The 16,929-nt window shown below is 48.4% G+C and overlaps 8 protein-coding genes across 8 annotated transcripts; 6 read left to right on the plus strand and 2 right to left on the minus strand.

Moving 5' to 3' along the window:
* Positions 1–60: 60 nt before the first annotated feature.
* On the plus strand, positions 61–1,161 carry FPRO_02299 (uncharacterized protein; the record flags this gene model as incomplete). The annotated part of the gene is made up of 1 exon (XM_031227615.1): positions 61–1,161. One exon carries the CDS (start codon positions 61–63, stop codon positions 1,159–1,161), a length of 1,101 nt encoding a protein of 366 aa, XP_031078034.1.
* Positions 1,162–1,264: 103 nt separating this feature from the next.
* Positions 1,265–3,553, minus strand: FPRO_02298 (putative adenylosuccinate synthase; the record flags this gene model as incomplete). The annotated part of the gene is made up of 19 exons (XM_031227616.1): positions 1,265–1,318; positions 1,370–1,396; positions 1,447–1,587; positions 1,640–1,702; positions 1,758–1,824; positions 1,870–1,904; positions 1,961–1,997; positions 2,048–2,193; positions 2,248–2,283; positions 2,336–2,572; positions 2,622–2,653; positions 2,703–2,729; positions 2,783–2,961; positions 3,021–3,059; positions 3,113–3,133; positions 3,196–3,224; positions 3,276–3,332; positions 3,398–3,408; positions 3,520–3,553. The coding sequence occupies 19 exons, from the start codon at positions 3,551–3,553 to the stop codon at positions 1,265–1,267; spliced, it is 1,272 nt and encodes a 423-aa protein (XP_031078035.1).
* Positions 3,554–4,169: 616 nt separating this feature from the next.
* Positions 4,170–5,515, plus strand: FPRO_02297 (uncharacterized protein; the record flags this gene model as incomplete). Its single annotated transcript, XM_031227618.1, has 3 exons — positions 4,170–4,568; positions 4,624–4,759; positions 4,806–5,515. The coding sequence occupies 3 exons, from the start codon at positions 4,170–4,172 to the stop codon at positions 5,513–5,515; spliced, it is 1,245 nt and encodes a 414-aa protein (XP_031078036.1).
* Positions 5,516–6,366: 851 nt separating this feature from the next.
* Positions 6,367–6,786, plus strand: FPRO_02296 (uncharacterized protein; the record flags this gene model as incomplete). The annotated part of the gene is made up of 1 exon (XM_031227619.1): positions 6,367–6,786. One exon carries the CDS (start codon positions 6,367–6,369, stop codon positions 6,784–6,786), a length of 420 nt encoding a protein of 139 aa, XP_031078037.1.
* A 1,112-nt stretch (positions 6,787–7,898) lies between these two features.
* Positions 7,899–8,302, plus strand: FPRO_02295 (uncharacterized protein; the record flags this gene model as incomplete). Its single annotated transcript, XM_031227620.1, is given in 2 exon segments — positions 7,899–8,008; positions 8,017–8,302. Coding segments are annotated over 2 exon segments (396 nt in total).
* A 5,777-nt stretch (positions 8,303–14,079) lies between these two features.
* Positions 14,080–14,310, plus strand: FPRO_02294 (uncharacterized protein; the record flags this gene model as incomplete). The annotated part of the gene is made up of 1 exon (XM_031227621.1): positions 14,080–14,310. One exon carries the CDS (start codon positions 14,080–14,082, stop codon positions 14,308–14,310), a length of 231 nt encoding a protein of 76 aa, XP_031078039.1.
* Positions 14,311–14,959: 649 nt separating this feature from the next.
* On the minus strand, positions 14,960–15,650 carry FPRO_02293 (related to transmembrane protein Tex-261; the record flags this gene model as incomplete). Its single annotated transcript, XM_031227622.1, has 2 exons — positions 14,960–15,294; positions 15,347–15,650. 2 exons carry the CDS (start codon positions 15,648–15,650, stop codon positions 14,960–14,962), a joined length of 639 nt encoding a protein of 212 aa, XP_031078040.1.
* A 356-nt stretch (positions 15,651–16,006) lies between these two features.
* On the plus strand, positions 16,007–16,898 carry FPRO_02292 (related to N-methyltransferases; the record flags this gene model as incomplete). Its single annotated transcript, XM_031227623.1, has 2 exons — positions 16,007–16,029; positions 16,079–16,898. The coding sequence occupies 2 exons, from the start codon at positions 16,007–16,009 to the stop codon at positions 16,896–16,898; spliced, it is 843 nt and encodes a 280-aa protein (XP_031078041.1).
* Between the last annotated feature and the right edge of the window lie 31 nt (positions 16,899–16,929).

Raw genomic sequence — 16,929 nt, forward strand, 5'->3', positions numbered from 1 at the left:
AGTTCACTCTTTGAGAGCTTTGAACCCACAAGGGAGAGTGTGGCTGATGAGTTTGCGATCATGCACTATAACAAAGCTATAAGTATTCTCACGCGCGATACGAAACCGTGTGTTGATACCGTTTTATTGGTGTGTATGATGTTCATATGCATCGAATTTCTACGCGGCAATCGTGAAGCCGCGGTCACACACGCGAGCCACGGCGTACAGCTCCTCAACTCCGAAGGCCATAGGTCCCGCCTCGCAAACACCTTTGCGCAAATGAGCGTCTGCCCCCTCTTCTTCATCGAAGTCGGCACAGACTTCCCCCTCCTCCAAGGCGATGAGAGCGTGGATCTAAAGAATCCCGTGTTCTACACCATAAGCGAGGCGCAGCACGCCTTGGAGCATTTGAGTATAAGGATCATAAAGCTTGTTCGCGATGGGAATGCGTTTCGATTGCATGTCGTTGATGAAGCGCCGCAGGAATGGGTTCTTGATGAACAGGCGGAGGCGAAGCAGGATCTTGAAGCGTGGGGGGTTGCGTTTGAGAGATTTCGGGGCAGTCGGCCTTTTGGGGAGGATAGCGAGGACTTGCCGACGTTGGCACTTATTACGAGATATAGACTTATGAAGACCTGGGTTGTGAATTGTTTTGAGAGGGGAGAGATGGGGTTTGATCGGATGAAGGACGATTTTATCACGATTGTGGACTGTGCTCGGAGAGCAGCTGAGTACCACGAGGCTCAACGTACGACACCAGGGAAGTTCATGTTCAATGTTGGGTTCAATCCCATGCTTCATTTCACGGTGTGGAAATGCCGGTACCTGTCTCTTCGGGTTGAAGCACTATCACTCATGCGCCGGTTGTCAAGTCAGCAAGAGGCCCTGTGGGATGCAGCGCTGTTGTACAACGTGTCGCGGCGGATCATCGAGGTTGAGCACGGCATTGATCTATCTGGTGATTATGACCTCTATGATGAAAGACTACCGCCCGATGAGAACCGAGTAAAAGGATTTTTCTTTAGAGAGGGACCCGAGGCAGAGTCGATTATGTGGGATAAGAATGCTGAGACGGTGTATTTTCTCATGGCACATCCAGAGGGTGGTGTGATATTTAGGAAGGACTACGTCAAGAACAAGGACTTGGTCTCGGATTGCGGGCAGACTTTTTGGATGTAAGCGAATCTGTGTTTGTAGGGCTACTATTATAGATCCCTGATTTTAGATAGAACAATGCATTGCTGCCAACAGTGGCCCTCATTCTAACATCTCGACTAGATCTCTAAGCGCGCTTGATCATTGCCTCACGGTCGGGGCCGGTGCCAATGTACTTGATCTAGGAGATGTACGTTAGTAAATTATCTTTTCCCATATCGGGGTACCATACCTTGACTCCGACGTATTCCTCAATGAACTACACAATTCATCAGTACAAGTCATTTTTTCAAACAGTGGTCACTGTACCTCAACGTATGCACGCGCTTCTTTAGGTAGCTCCTCGAAGGACTTGGCATTTGTCGTGGGTGTTTGCCATCCCGGGAAATCCTTGTACACAACCTCACATTGATCCAAGATATCCAGATCAGCTGGGTATGACTCGATTTCCTACAACAACATTAGTGCATCGCCACAGAGTATGGAATCGTAGAAGGCTTACCTTGCCATCGATCTTGTAGGCTGTTGCGACGCGGATTGTCTCAAAGGTGTCGAGAACATCGAGCTGAAAGATGTCAGTTAGTATCGTGACGAACAGCTGGTAAATCGCAAGTGCTTGCCTTGGTCAAGTTCAGAGCGGTGTAGTTGTTGATGTCATTGGAATACTTCAAAACCACCAAATCGAGCCTACATAGTGTTAGCAAGTCTCTCAATGAACACGGCCCTGCTTACCATCCGCATCGGCGTCTGCGACCAGTGGATGTTCCCTTGGCACGTTAGACTAAGTGATCAATAAAGTAAGAAAGTGTTAATAGTGTCTCACCCATTCTCGTCCAATTTCTTGGAGCTTGGTTCCGACCCTGCATTGAATCAGCCTCATATTCGCATTCCTCAACAGCGAGTTACTCACTCTCCCAAGTCTTCGGTCTTGAAGGCTCCCGAGCCCACTCTTGTCGTGTAAGCCTTGACGACTCCGATGATGTCTGTGATCTTGGTGGGGTCCAGGGTAAGTCCGCCGATAATACCGGCGAGCGAGGTGTTGGACGATGTTACGTACTACTTCGTCAGCTATGATGACCCGGTATCGGAGTTGGGTTTATGGAAACTCACAGGATAAGAACCATAGTCAAGATCGAGCATGAGCGCCTGGATAACCGGAATCAGCACTGCATCACTAAACTCATACCAAAATTCTCACGTTCGCTCCCTCGATCAGAATGGGAGTATTGCTCTTCTGCGCTGACTTCATGAAAGATACTCCATCAACAGAATATTTGCGCAGCTTCTCTCGGTACTGCTCAAACTGAGCAAGCTCCTCTTCGACGTCGTACTTGAAGAGATCTCCATAGCGCTTTCGGTAGCCGTCGGCCAAACGTCGAAGTTTCTGCTCGAACAGCTTGGGGTTGAAGACATCGGCCAGTCTAATGCCACTTCGCTATTGGGGTTTAGCAAGCATTCCAGAGGAGTTTTGAGTGCCGTCATACCGCAGCTTTGCAGCTATAGGAGGGTCCGATACCTGAAAAGGTCAATATTAAGTCATGTATGAGACATTTTTTTAAACAAACCGCGTCCAGTCGTTCCAATCTTGCCCTCTAGTCAGTGTTAGCCATGTTCAGCTGCATGTGCCACAAGACCCGTAACCAACCTCCGAGCTCCTGTTCCTCAAGTCCATCAGCTGCGATGTGGAGCTGCAGGTCGATGTGCACTCGATCAGACACGCGAATTCTATCGTGGACCGCCTCAAGTCCTTTGTCCGATAGATCTTGTAGCTCCTTGAAGAATTGCGGCACGTTAAAGACCACTCCAGAGCCGATGAAGTTCATGCTATTATATGTCAATTGACTCGGTCGCTGGCTGCGTTTCAGGTAATGGGTTGGTAGTACCATTTCGGGTTGATGAGTCCGGAAGGAAGCAAGTGGAAGCTAGCAGTCGATCAGTCGTCGGAGATCTCGTAACTCGAGCGTCGGTTTGTTACCTGTACGAAACTCCATTGGCACTGCTGGAGTTAATTATCCATTTATACGAAACGGTTTCCACCAGAAAATATGTCCAACTCACACGATAGAGTGTCCTGCGTTATGGCCTCCCTAATCTTCATTTAATAAATGCTCGTCTCGGTCGGTTGCGTTATGACTCACAGCAGCGCGAGCGCAGAGTTTAGCCTCCGGGGCAAGGATATCGGTCAGCTTTCCTTTCTATACCATTAACAGGTCAGTATTTCCTCTCCCAATTGTCTTCCAATTGTCTTGGAAACACGTACGCCTTCATCTCCTGTTGAGCAGGAAGTATTAGCGCATCAAGGAACATCAATGCCATTGCTTGCGGAAACTTGAACCAGCAGAGTCCGCATAACATTTCAAAGCTGTAATAGCGCGTACATACCCCATTGGGAGCCAAGAATGATCGTGATGGCCATGTTAAAGATCGAAACGACGGTTCTCGGTGGTTGCGTTGTTATCGCTTGGAGAAAATCACGAAGATGGCATGCAGGAAGAAGAACCACCCCACCATGACATGCCCCGCCGGATAAACAGATTCACCGAAGTCGCGACATCGGAGTACATATGACACTTTAAGTCTGTGTTTCTTGAGATCGTCCCTACGCCTAGAACTGAGAGGTTCTTCGAAGAATCACCTGAGATTCAGTGTAGCCAATACTTTGGAACAATACTCCGTAGCATTACCCTCAATCCCACATCCTCTTTTCGCATTTCAACCTCTCGAATTAGGCTTACCCTTCCAGTGAAACGGCTCTGCAAGACAGCCCCTGTGAGCTAGCCAAATCTAGTCTAGCTAGCATCTCCTTAAGGCTGAGCAACGGATCCTTCGTTTCCGATCTAATTACGCGATTGGCCAGCTCGCATTTGACTGCGCACTCTTTGGCGAGCATGCCATCCAACTCGCATTTCAGCATGTCGGACTCAATGAGGCATTGCAAACAACCTCAATCTTAGAAACAGAAAATATACTTATAAGGCCCCCAAATCCCATCTCATCATGTATCTGTATCATCTTCAGTATCAATATTCAGTATGCATTCTAATCTTGGAGCTCTTATTCTCTATCTCCTTTCGGGATCTGCTTTGGCATCTGCAATCCCTGCACAAACACAATCCCACGATGTTACCCTTGTAGCTCGTGCCACTGCGACAGAGACAGCTGCGCCAGAGGGATGGTTTACCACTACGAAAAACATCGCTACTATTGGCGGTACAACAGATAAATACGTTACCATCCCCGCAAAAACAATCTCAATTGTCGTCCCAACATGTGTCCAAACTCTCGAGCCCGATGAGAACGGATATCTCCCCCCAGGAACATGTAATGCCCACTGGAACTACTACCCCAGCTTTGCAGCTGCTGTAGTGTTCGCTTTACTTTTCGCGGCATTGACTGGTGTGCACATTTGGCAAGCTGCTCGGTATAAAAAGGTCCGTATGTTTTACTTTTGTTGTGCGCTGTGTTAGGTAAAGCTGACTGGTACAGACATGGTGTTGGGTTATTATCATGGCGGGGATCTGGGAGACAATGGCGTTCACCTTCCGAGCGATAAGCACGAAACATCAGCAAAGCACGGGTGTGCTTTTGACGTTTAATATTTTTATTCTTCTGGCGCCAATTTGTATGTCAGACGTATTCCCTTGACATCGCATTACTAACAATAGCAGGGGTCAATGCGTACGCATACATGACTCTCGGTCGAATGGCCTACTACTTCATACCATCTCAATCCCTACTCCGCATGCCTGCTGCTACTTTGGCTGCTGTCTTCGTTGGCCTTGATATCCTGTCATTTATTGTTCAGCTCATTGGCGGAAGTATGTCTGGTCCTGGGTCACCACCTGACGAGCAGATGAAAGCCGTGCATATCTACATGGGTGGCATCGGTCTCCAAGAATTCTTCATTGTTATCTTTGTCGTCCTCTGCTTCCTCTTCCAGAAGAAGATGCACACGATTGAGCGCCAACACCAAGGCATCAAAACCTTTGTTACCTCGGACTGGGGCATGCTTCTCTGCACGCTATACTTCTCACTTGCCATGATCTCTGTGCGTATTATCTACCGGCTCATCGAGTTCTCTGGTGGAATGGGTCAAGGCAATGCTCTTGTCACACATGAGGTGTACTTCTACATTCTTGAAGCAGCACCTATGTTCTTGGCGCTATTGGCGTTTAATGTTGTTCATCCAGGAAGGATCATGACGGGTCCTAACTCGGACATGCCTGGATTGTTCTCTTTCATCAAGAACAAGATTCGGATCCGGAAGGGAAAGCAGCTATTGGACGATCGCAGCGACAGTGATGTCGAGCTGAATCCCCGGTACGAACCGACTAGAGAGGTTGGGCATTATGATACTGAGCCCCCGCGTTATGGATAGGTTGACTTTGGGTTGGTTGTTCGATACCTAGAGATGGAGTTCTGTGATGTTTTTGATCTGAGTGATTTGCTTGGGAAGTTAGGGCAGCCCAGGAGTTCAGTATAATCCGCAACATTTTGGTCCTGTGGTGGTTTTTTATATAGTAGAGTAGAGCCTAGAGATACCTTATTTCATTACTTTCTTGAAAGAATTGCTTAAGAGCCTCCCTATCAAATAGTGATGTATATTTTCCCATGATTATGCCCCTAAAAGTAGTTGGCGTAGTAGGTTAAAAAAATAAAAATAAAAAGCTTGAGTATCGGGACAGCTTCAGGGTAATACTCATAACTTGTAAATTCGGTCATCCTCAGGAATCTCTTGATCCTAGCATCGCCCTTTGAAGCATAGATAATTGTACTGCTTTCTAGTAATATCGACAATGGGAAAGAAAATTATTGAGAATTTATTTTTCGCTTTTTAGTCTGCGGGTTATGGTAGGAATCTCTTTCTCTCTTTCTTGGTCTCGAGGTCACGATCCGAAAATCCGGGGATGTGGGCTTGTGGAGCTTCTATGAAGCACGGCGTTGATACAACGTCAAACAATACACTTGTACCTCTTTAGGATGTTACCACCAGTCGATCTTGGGTCACAATTGAAATGTCGCCATTCTTTGTCTCGTCTCAAAGCGGCTTGTGATTTTCGTTTCTCAAGTATGCGTTGTGATGTCATTCTTCTTGACGTCACCATATCGTAGAGGAGCTTGACTTAAGCTCACCTCAAGCTCCCAAGCTCAACTTGCAATAGACAAACCATCAACACAACCGAACCAAACTCCTCTCACAATAAAATAACCAATTAATCAATCATCAAAATGCGCTTCCTAACCACTCTCCGCCCAACAACCCGTATCGCCCCGCGCATCCCCATCCGTCCCTTCCACGCCGCCCGCATCCTGCATCAAGACCAAGCCAAAGACAGCAACGGTAGTTTCATCGACGGTCTCGCAGAGGGCGAAGCCAAGGGGCGCACAGGCGGCGGCGAACCCCTCGACGCTACTTCTAAGAATGCACCTCCTCAGCCTAAAGTGTCGAACCAGAGTATCCCAGGGAACCAGACTGATGAGTTGACGGAGGAGCAGAAGAAGGAGGTTGAGGAACACAATAAGGACTTTGATAATAGGCATGATCGTGGGAATGTTGCGCCGGGGGATAAGGTTGATAAGAAGTTCTGGGGGGATGGTAGACATGGGGAGAAGGATAATAAGGATGCGACGCCAAAGGAGGATAAGTGAGGGCGATATGAAGGGCCTGGATGCCAATGGATGCAAGTAATATGAAGGCCCGTGAATTATAAGTATACGTTATTAATGGGGTCAATGGAATGAGTTTTAAGTGTCTGAACGTTGTCGTGGCGTTCTGTTTGCCCATTCCATATGAGAAGCCCCTGATGAATTATTCATTCCGCCAAGTTCTTGGAACCGCCAGGATGAAATCTAGACCCGAGGCTTTGCTTAATTCTGTCGTTAGCAGCAACGTGCTCGTTAAGTGTTTATAACAAAGCCCCTCAACTCGATGCATCATCTCCACTACCTCCCAGCAGGCATGGGGGCATGATGTTGACTTCCTCTACCCCAAAGTGACTGATTCGAAGCTCGAAATCATTGCATGCTTACGGGATACTCACTCAAGAACTAGGACCCTGCCCAAGCGTCCATCCTCGGTAACATCTTTGCTGCTACCAGTCTGGGGAAGTGGATCTAAGATTAGACCATCTCCTACTAGCCATTCATGGCAGCCAGATTACAATTTTAGCCAATCGCATAACACGGCGTAGTGCCATTCCTCACAAGTAGGGCCGCATCTCGTCCCCCATGCAGGTGTTTACGAAGGACCTCGCTTCATTTCTCCATCTCGGGGGTATTTTTGCGCGGGACAGGGCCATAGTATAGAGCCCTAGCATCATTTATCTTCCTGCGTTGACTTACCAAGTATCTTGCCATGTCTCGGCCCAAGAAATAACACTGCAGATCAAATTCAGCAAAGACCGTAATGCGGAACGCCATTGTGAGAGCTGATCCAGCTATTATGATACATCCACACTGGTTCCAGTGAGGCAACGCCGAGCTGGCCATCTCCCAGGATGCTATATGATAGCGGTGAATAAAGCCCACGTTTGGCCGTGTAAAACGTCCCTACAGGGATCGGTCGAGTTTGAAGCTGCTCTCCTCCTCTATCGCAAGCTGTCTCTGGACATCGACGATCTCCATATCGGCATCCACTCGAGGTCTACAACTAATAATATTATCAGCACAGTGGTTCGCCAGCCTAAAGCTGTTGATTCTATGGCGGTTCGCCCGGAGCTCATGTGTTGTCCAAATTGTAGGAATGCCTGGCGATTCCCAGAATGTCTTCAAAATGTAGGATGAAGAAGAGAACAAGACAGCAGCATTTATCACCACTAGTCTCAAGACAAAATGAGTATATAAGAGAATTCATTGTCCCTCAATATTTCAGGTCTATAGTTATGGACAAATCCAAGCACCTCATCGCCAGTACATTATCACAGATTACCCCTTCATCATACCAAACCCTCACTACATCAAACTTCCCCGCGGAGAAGATCCCTCGCCTGACACTGAACAGCAATATGCTTCTTCCTCAGAGCAAATGAAGAACTGGCTGCGAGAGGGCTTCAAAGATATGCCGTGGCACAACATTGATTCGGTCACTGTATGTGACACGCCAGACGACTCCAACGTCAGCGGCGCACCGTCTGACACCCTTGCCACGCAAAGTAGTGACAAGTAGTACCCCGCTCGGAAGATGTTCTGATAAAGGTATTGTAGAGGTCTTAACCATGAGGCTAGTATAAGCTAATACCGTGTCTTTTTGGTCAGATGATCCCAATCTGGTTGACCATGCACATAACTCGTTTACGGCAGTCGATGAATGATCAATTCAGAACTGGTTTCTCACTGCGGTAACATCAACAAAGACGGGCCCGTATCGCGTGGTTAGCGTAGGTATATTATGCCGAGCGAAAAGGACTTAGGCCATCCAGGGCAAAAAGTAGTGAGGATTAAAAGAAAGCATCGTATATCGAGGGGGTTGTGCGTAATGGTAAGAGCAGAATATAAACTTCGTTCATGAGTACCCCGATAGCTCTCTATAAGGCCAACTCTACAATTGCTTCCATCTTCGTGCATGTTATCAGAGAATTATTTGGTTACGGCAACGAAATTTTGTAAATAGATGATCTGCTGGTACAAGAAAGGATTATAACAAGCCTAAATGAGATGGTAGTACCGAGTATTCGGTATCTGCAGCAGAATGCCTCGAGTGTCAGACAGGTAGTGAGAATTCCAGAAGTTTTCTGGAATTGTTCTATAGCGTTTCTCTCAAGCTTTCCCGTGACTGGTAATAAAGGTACTAACTTGGCTGACACCATCCATAAAAGGTACCTTCGATGGGATTCGAGGCCAGCAAGATTCTTTTAGTCTAAAACCACACCTCGCCCATTGGAACCCTTTTTTTTTTAGTTTCGCCCTCTGGTGTATTTCTGTTTGAGTCTCTCGGCAGCTGGCTTCGCCGCGAAGGTAGCCTTAAGATCTTGGCCAACTAACTCTATCTGCCTAACCCACGTCAGTCCATAACGATACCCCGGACGTGTCTGCAGATTCAAAGCTGTGGCTTGGGATTTCAAGGGCAATTTCTTAGGTGGTTGGGTCGTTTCTTGTTTCTCATGATCATGGGTCTCAATCTTTAGTGTCGTCAAATCCTAACCGGGCTCAACTGTATGCAAACAAATCCGGTAAAGTTAGACAGTTGAAGATTCATTTGGTCGGCCATTTCAACTTCCCACAGGATAGATCTAAGCCACTAGGCCAGAATATAGCCCAGGATGTTTTCATAGCTCCGGCACTTCTAAAGGCTAATTGTGTACATGAGTCGTGAAGTGCCAGGGTGGACCCGGCAGAAGGGTACAGTTCCGAAGCCTTTCGGAGTAAGAGTCTTAAAGCCCTTCTGACAATTGGGCAGAGCCGAACATAAAAAGGGGAAGAACTGCCGTCAGCCAATCATTGGATCTAAGCACATCCTTGTAATCCACGGCAGCTGTGCAGCTGAATGCAGCTGCCTAGTATGCTCTTTTCCATCTCGATTGAATACCATTGTTGGACTAGCTAGGACTGAGTTCCGCCATCTGTTTTACTTTTGAGGAATCTCAGATTACCCCAAGAGGAGCCTCGCAGTCGCCTGGGCATGCTTGATAACGCTCCTCAGTTCGGTGCCCATCGTCATGATTATCATCCCCGGTACCTTACCTCCCTACTTGCCCAGTATCAGACCCCATTTCCCTGAAGTGTCTGCCGAAAGCACGGATACTTCTTGGCAAACATCTGGGCTTTGATGTCGGGCGTAGGTGTGGGTTCCGAGATCCTGTAGTCTGATACTCTTCGTTGACCTCTCTCTCATCTCCGTATTGACTCACGGTTTCGGGCTTATCTCTAAAGCCCCAGGATATGGGATAAGCATCCCTACTATGTATTCCCTGTGTAAGGCAGACAGGGCTATCATCCTTATGCATCTGTCTTTCCTATCACTGACGAAGTGACACAACATGACATGTAGGCAGCATGTCGCCCATGAGATCACCTGCATGGCGACGCTCTAGAACCTCAACCTGCCGAGTGGCATCTGGCCCATGGCATTATTCGAGCTGCCAGCACTGCGTAAAACAGAGGAGGTGCCTGGATTGCAATTGATTCTCAATACTACCATATCGTAGTCGTAGGATCAACGGGCTAATGTGTGCCGGCGGTCTTCCATCCCAGCGCACTTGGTTAGTCTGAAGAGAGCCTTGCGTAAAGGCTTTCCAGGGGTCGCGCCATGAGCGAAATGTAATACAGCCGTCCGGCCTGAGCAGCGGATCGAGATGTCAAGTACCGCCTCAGGGGAATGGAGAAAGGCTTCATTGGAGTAATTATGAGTGATACTCCCGAATGATGAAAAAGAAAGCATAGCAAAACTTAGCATTTGAGGACCATAGAGTACATTGAGGCCTTACTCCACCTCGACGTATCTTCCTCCCTCATGTTTCATCGATCCGCAGTCAAACAATCTCAGCTGAGCAAGGTGCCGTCGACAAGGTTCCTGGAACTTTGAGATCAGAGAGGCTACCTTATTAGATTAGATCGGGACTAATAAATTGGCGATTGATGGGAAGATGGAGGTGGAGTGGAGTTGGTAATCCAACATACCAGGCAAAAATGACCAGACTAAGGTACGGTTAAGGTGACCTCCGGCCAGATCGTCGTTAGGTAGGTTAGTAGATACCAGTACGGATCCAAATATAAATATCGGCCAACTCTGGTAAAGACCTCAAATACACGGTCGACACCGTCCTCGGCAGGATTTTCAGCTCTTGATAACCTGTCTTATGAAACAATCCGTCAACTGAACATGTTGCATTACCCCGAATGTAGTATCGCGTAAGTCTCGCATGCCATGACCAATAGCTAAGGTATGCCCGGCATAGGAGGTGGCGTAGGCGTTCTGTGCATGTTACCCAATATCTGGGACTACCTTGCGCTTTAGAACGATGGAAGTACCTAACAGGTAGGTAAGTTACCTAAGGTACCTACTTAGCTAACTGTGACCATCATTTCGCCAGATTTTGTCTAGTTGAGCCTGCAGTGGCCCGCCCGGCAAACTACACATGATCAAATCGCAGTAGCAAGGTTTGGAGCATATTTGGGACCATCCCCGAGCCATCTGTTAGCTTTGCATTCCCTGGGCCAGCCTGCATGGTATTGAGGAACGAACGGAAGGGAGTGGTTCAACCCGCCTTCCAATATGCGGCTGAGCTGTACGGTTGCTGCCGATCAGGTTTTGTGTATACTTCCGATTGTTTCTCGATCAGCCGTAGCAACACTAACTTAGTAGACAACGGGTGTCGTACCCACCCTTCTGGTGTAGATCTCAAAATAAAGGTGATCATTTCAGCTTGCAGACCGCATTGCATCCAAACCCCAACCTCTACACAGCTATTGCTCCGGGAAGAATGGACCAAAAGTTTTAGAATATGCTGAACTCGGTTCCGGCATATCTAGGAAACGGCTTTGGGGAGGCAGTAGTAGGAACACAGAACTAGAGAAGCGTATCGCAGTTTGTTTACTGTTTGGCAGCATTCAATCCCTAAACAATATTTTCTTTTGGGTGCTTTTTATCGTCAAGCATATGACTTTGTAAATCGCTAGCAACGCCAACCGGCAATGGGGCATGGCCGTGACGGAACACGTATGCCACCCGTGGTTCATCGCATGCATGTGCTTTCATCCACATTCAAGGCTTAGCAAGGTAATGTCTCTGGGATACCATTTACGGTAGGTGTATGCGGTCCTTGTTCCTCAGCGGCTCCTCCATCCCTAGTCCTGCGAACCCCACCTCTCCTTTGCAGACAAAAGGGGAGCTGACACATTCCTACCGTCGAACATTTCAAGTCCTGTCATGCAAGTTTTGGCAGTGGACGCGGATACAAAAGGTCTCATTGTTTGTCGTCTCCAACACCAACACCCCCAACAGCCATCCTTGCTGCTTTTGGTCCCATTTCTAAAAGTTTAGCGCATGTTGCACCCCTGAAAAGTTTCCCTGTAATCACAGTATTGTCTCCGTAATGAACTTGTCGAGCCACTTTTCCGGTGACACATTGATCATTGATGACATCCGCTCCGTCTCCCACAGTTTTTGACTGCAAAGCACCCACACGGAATCACAACAGCTAGACACCCAAGCTCCACAAGTCTGATCTCCAGGCTTTTGCTTATACTAGATACCCGGGCGCTGGGGTACCTTTCTCAGGTCTTCTAACAGTAGCAAAGTCTCTCTCGTCAAGGACGCTGAAACTAGCGAGTTGCATGCACTGCCAGCAAGGAAGCCGCGCCACGCAAGCACCAGCTATCAGGTCTATCATCTCGAAACAACACTCTCACTGCATACACCGCCAGCACTTGAATTATAGGTACAGTTTGGCCGGCGAACCTGCCTGCCATGTTGCCAACACAGCCGGCAGCCACAAGCGTAGACACCCGCCTGAGCAAGAGGAATGTTCAAGGGCTGGCTTCGAGGCGGAGTGGTTAAGTAGTCTTGTGTATGATGCTATTGGATGCCTCGAGATTGCGGGGGACAAGGGCACCTGATTCAGTGGTTTGATCCTTTCCCATGGACGTGCATGGTAAATGCGCTTTGATGAGTAAATAGGCATTTTGGGGTTGATACCGATCTTACTGCAGAGTTCGCCGAGCTCGATCTGACGGAGAGACCTGCAGCGCTGACGATGGTTCCTATTGGCGAAGAGAAATAGGGTAAGGTAATTTAGCAATTTAGAAGCCTTGGAGTACTTTTGGGGCTCAGTTCATCGAGAAATATGTTCCTCTTGCGTGTTAAATTATCTGAGGTTGAAAACTCGGACTTCAGCGATGTTGATAGTGTTTCGCAGTACGGAGTATAAACGTTGAGATTAGCGGTATGAACTGCTAATCCCGCGGGCGGGGGCTGCTAAATTGGCGGCGGGAAGCTTACCGTCCTACGGCAAAATCCCATTCGATAAAATCCCATTCGATTTTTCGGTCTCCACAAGGGAAACCGATCTAATGGTTGCAACTCCCGAGCATACCTCACAGTCGTAGGTGCCTTGCGCTAGGCTCGGCCAACTTAGTGCTCAACGCAGGTGTGTACATCCAACCACTGCAAGAACAGTCTTAATGAAAATGCAGTATACGCAATGTGATTGCTGCGACAACAATGTCTTGCAACTCTCATGGGTTAAAGTTGGGCTCTAACTGTAGGTAAAAATAAGGAACCTTATCGATTTGTGTCCAACGTAATCGTCGGTGTTATCCTTTAGCTTGATGAAGCCCAGGTAGTTTAGGTATGGGATAGGTTTGCAACCAACATCACATGCGTACATACCTTACGTACATGGCTATAGTTCTAATAAGGACGTCTCTATTGATTATCGAAACCTGGGCACGTGACGACTGATTTTCCGCTCAGATGTCAGCCTGGATGCCAGCCTGGCTGTCCTGATGAATGGCCTAATGGGTGTCCGCACGGTAGTCTGATGGGTGTCTGCTCGGATGCCGCATCTTCAGGAAGCCAATCAGGATGAGCCAAGAGCTGATTCGATCTGGCGAGGTAAGGTAAGGTTACAAGGGATAGGACAAGGCAAAGAAAAGGCGGCCAGAATTGTGCCATTGCCGTCTCCTCGACACGCCAGGGACAAGGTACAGTAACATTGAACCCTGACTTGCATGCATATGGAGGTGGCAGAGAAAACAAGGGCGCTTAGCCTTTTTCAGACACTTGCTATAAAAGAACCAACAAACAGACAAGCGGACCAGGCGTCAGACGACAGACGACAGCCATATAAATCTGTATTGTTATCGGATTCACCAATCTCACTACCTCTATCTGTTGTCTCAAGGCAACCTGATTGTTATATATAATGACATACCCCGGGTCATCATACTGCATAGTCAACGACTATCCTCAAGCACATCCTCCTATATCCTCTTCTCCTCTTCATCATGCCAACCCCCTTCTACGTTCAAGTCCCCCGTCAAGGGAACCAATCACCCAACTTTGTACATCAGAGCACCGCATACTCTGAGAGGACGAATGCTTGGTTGCGAGAGGATCATAAGGATATGCCGTGGCATATCATTGATTCGATTGTAACGTCTAGCAGTAACACATCTGACCCCAACCCCAACACCAGCGCTTCACCAAACCCTGCCACTCAGGGCAGTGCCAAGTAGGCTCCTGTCCTGAATATACGTTCCGGTACTGAGGTATCGTTGATGCACCCCTCTGCCCAAGCTAGACATAACTAACATGATCCATCCCCATAGGCAAGCGTCAAGTCAACCTCGTATGCCACATTACTTCGTCGGTAAACATCCCACTCAAAGCCCTCAGCGCAGCAGTCGACATGGCCACGACTTGACTCGGTCCCCGGAACTCGAACGACAGCAGAAGAGACACACAAGTCGCACGGCTGAATACAGTACAAGTTAACGTCTCTGTATTGATGGGCGCAATTAAGAGCTTCCTACTTCAAGCCCGTGAAGCTCGGGATATATATGTACATCAACCTCTCCATGGGAGGGATGATAAAAACCCTGAATAGTTTGGTCAGTACTCTGACAAAACAGGAACATGTACGCAGAACAAGGTGTAACGATGGGTATCAGGAAACTTATAATGGAATCATACAAGAATTCTTGTCAAATACAATCTAGCGTGAAGTTTGTAGGTCATCATTTGGGAGGGGGTTATGTCATGAACGTAATAAAATAGTGACTTACTCAGCATACATATGTTCATTTGGGTTGAACAAACATTTCGGTTCGTCCAGTCTATACCAACGCCCCTCGTAATCATCATCTCAATTCATCCACGCGACCTTTACGGCCGAGCGAGTCCAGGTGAAGTGGTCCCAAAGATTTGACCGATCGTCCCGCGAATCTGGTCAACAAGAGCCTTGATCATGCCCTGAGGCTTGCCTCTTCCATCAAGCCCATGGACAGGCTCCGTACCCATCGTGGGGAGAACATTGTCGCCAGCAGACAGACTGACGAACAACGCGAACGGCACGAGCCAAACACAGAGACCAAAGTACGACGCGATTTGCGCGAAGCTAGGAACATCGGCCTTGTCGTAGTACGAGGTACGTTGGTACGCGCGCGACTGCGTATCGGAGAAATGACGGAACCAAACATAGTGATTGACCAAAACGAGAACTACATCTCGTTAGCAAGAGCCCAATTTGCCCATCCCGCATAGGCAACATACCACATGATGCCAGGAACAACGGATCCGACAGCTTCACAAAAGGAAAGCGTCTCATATTCCCCAGGTACACCACATGCGACACGATCGTCAAGACAGTAGCCCAGAAGGGCAGACCATCAACCAGCCATAGAACCGTCTGAATGCCAATGACGCTGTAGATAAGACGCGTCAAGAACCGCTTCGCGATAACGCTGTGCTCCTCGACGAGCTCGGACAGGTAGTAAAGACCCGAGGCGATAGCAAGAGTCAAGAAGCAGAAACCCAGGAGGGTTCCAATGTAGCCGACAAGAGGTAGAATCCACATTTTGCGTTGCGTTGTGTTTTGGCGCAAGCAATGATTTGAGTTGGAGCTCACATGTTGGAAGGAGGGGAGATGGTTATCTGCAGGAGGTTGAAAGAGATGTTTTGGACACGGTTTTAACTACCAATCAGTTGCTCCATTCGTCGGCGAAATGAGGCTCCGATCCCGATGGTGGTGGGGGTCACCGCTAAGAAGTTGGTCTTATCGATAGCCACGAAAAAGTCGGTTTTGCTCAACACCAGGAAATCGGCAATAAGGTGCAGCTCCAGGCTTCGTGACCCATTCATTTATCACAATTCCCTTTTCGAAGTTGGAGATTTGTGCCAGGCTCAAAAGTCATTTGACTTACAGTATTCACCATGTCTCGTCCTGAGGATACCCTGTATGTCACCACAACCCCGCCATCATGCCCCTCAAGCTCACAGAAACAGTGCCGCCGACGTCCACTATGACGATACCGAAGCGCGCAAGTACACCACGAGCTCTCGAATCCAAAATATTCAGGCCTCTATGACACGAAGAGCCCTGGAACTCCTCGATCTCAAGTCACCATCCCTCATCCTCGACGTTGGCTGCGGCAGTGGTCTCTCCGGCGAGATCCTCTCCTCAATCGAGCCCGAAGAAGGCGGCCCCCACACATGGATCGGAATGGACGTCTCACCGTCAATGCTGGACATTGCACTTCAGAGAGATGTAGAGGGTGATCTCATGCTAGCAGACATTGGCCAAGGCGTGCCCTTCCGAGCTGGTACCTTCGACGCAGCGATCAGCATCTCCGCTATCCAATGGCTCTGCAGCGCCGAAACAAGCGATACATCGCCCTTCGGCCGCCTAACCCGCTTCTTCAACGGTCTCTACGCATCCCTCAAGCGCGGCGGTCGAGCAGTCTGCCAATTTTACCCTAAGAACGATGAGCAGCGTCACATGATCACCCAAGCCGCTGTAAAAGCTGGCTTTGGCGCCGGTATGCTCGAAGACGACCCCGGTACCAAGAACCAGAAGCTGTATCTAGTACTCACCGTGGGAGGCGGTGACATCCAGAAGAAGGGCGGTGATATTACTGGTGTTGTTGAGGGCATGGAGGGCGTGGATGTTGAGGATGCGAGAAGGCAGATCAAAGCGCATGCCCCGAATATGTCAAAGGGTAGTAAGGCGTGGATTGTCAAGAAGAAGGAGCAGATGGAACGGAAGGGAAAGATTGTTAAAGCGACATCCAAGTACACTGGACGAAAGCGACGGATACAGTTTTAGGGTTGTGAGCTGGTTTGGCATTGTATGGCGT

The sequence above is a fragment of the Fusarium proliferatum genome (assembly GCF_900067095.1).
Source record: "Fusarium proliferatum ET1 genome assembly, contig: FPRO_scaffold002, whole genome shotgun sequence".
Lineage (NCBI taxonomy): Eukaryota > Fungi > Ascomycota > Sordariomycetes > Hypocreales > Nectriaceae > Fusarium > Fusarium proliferatum.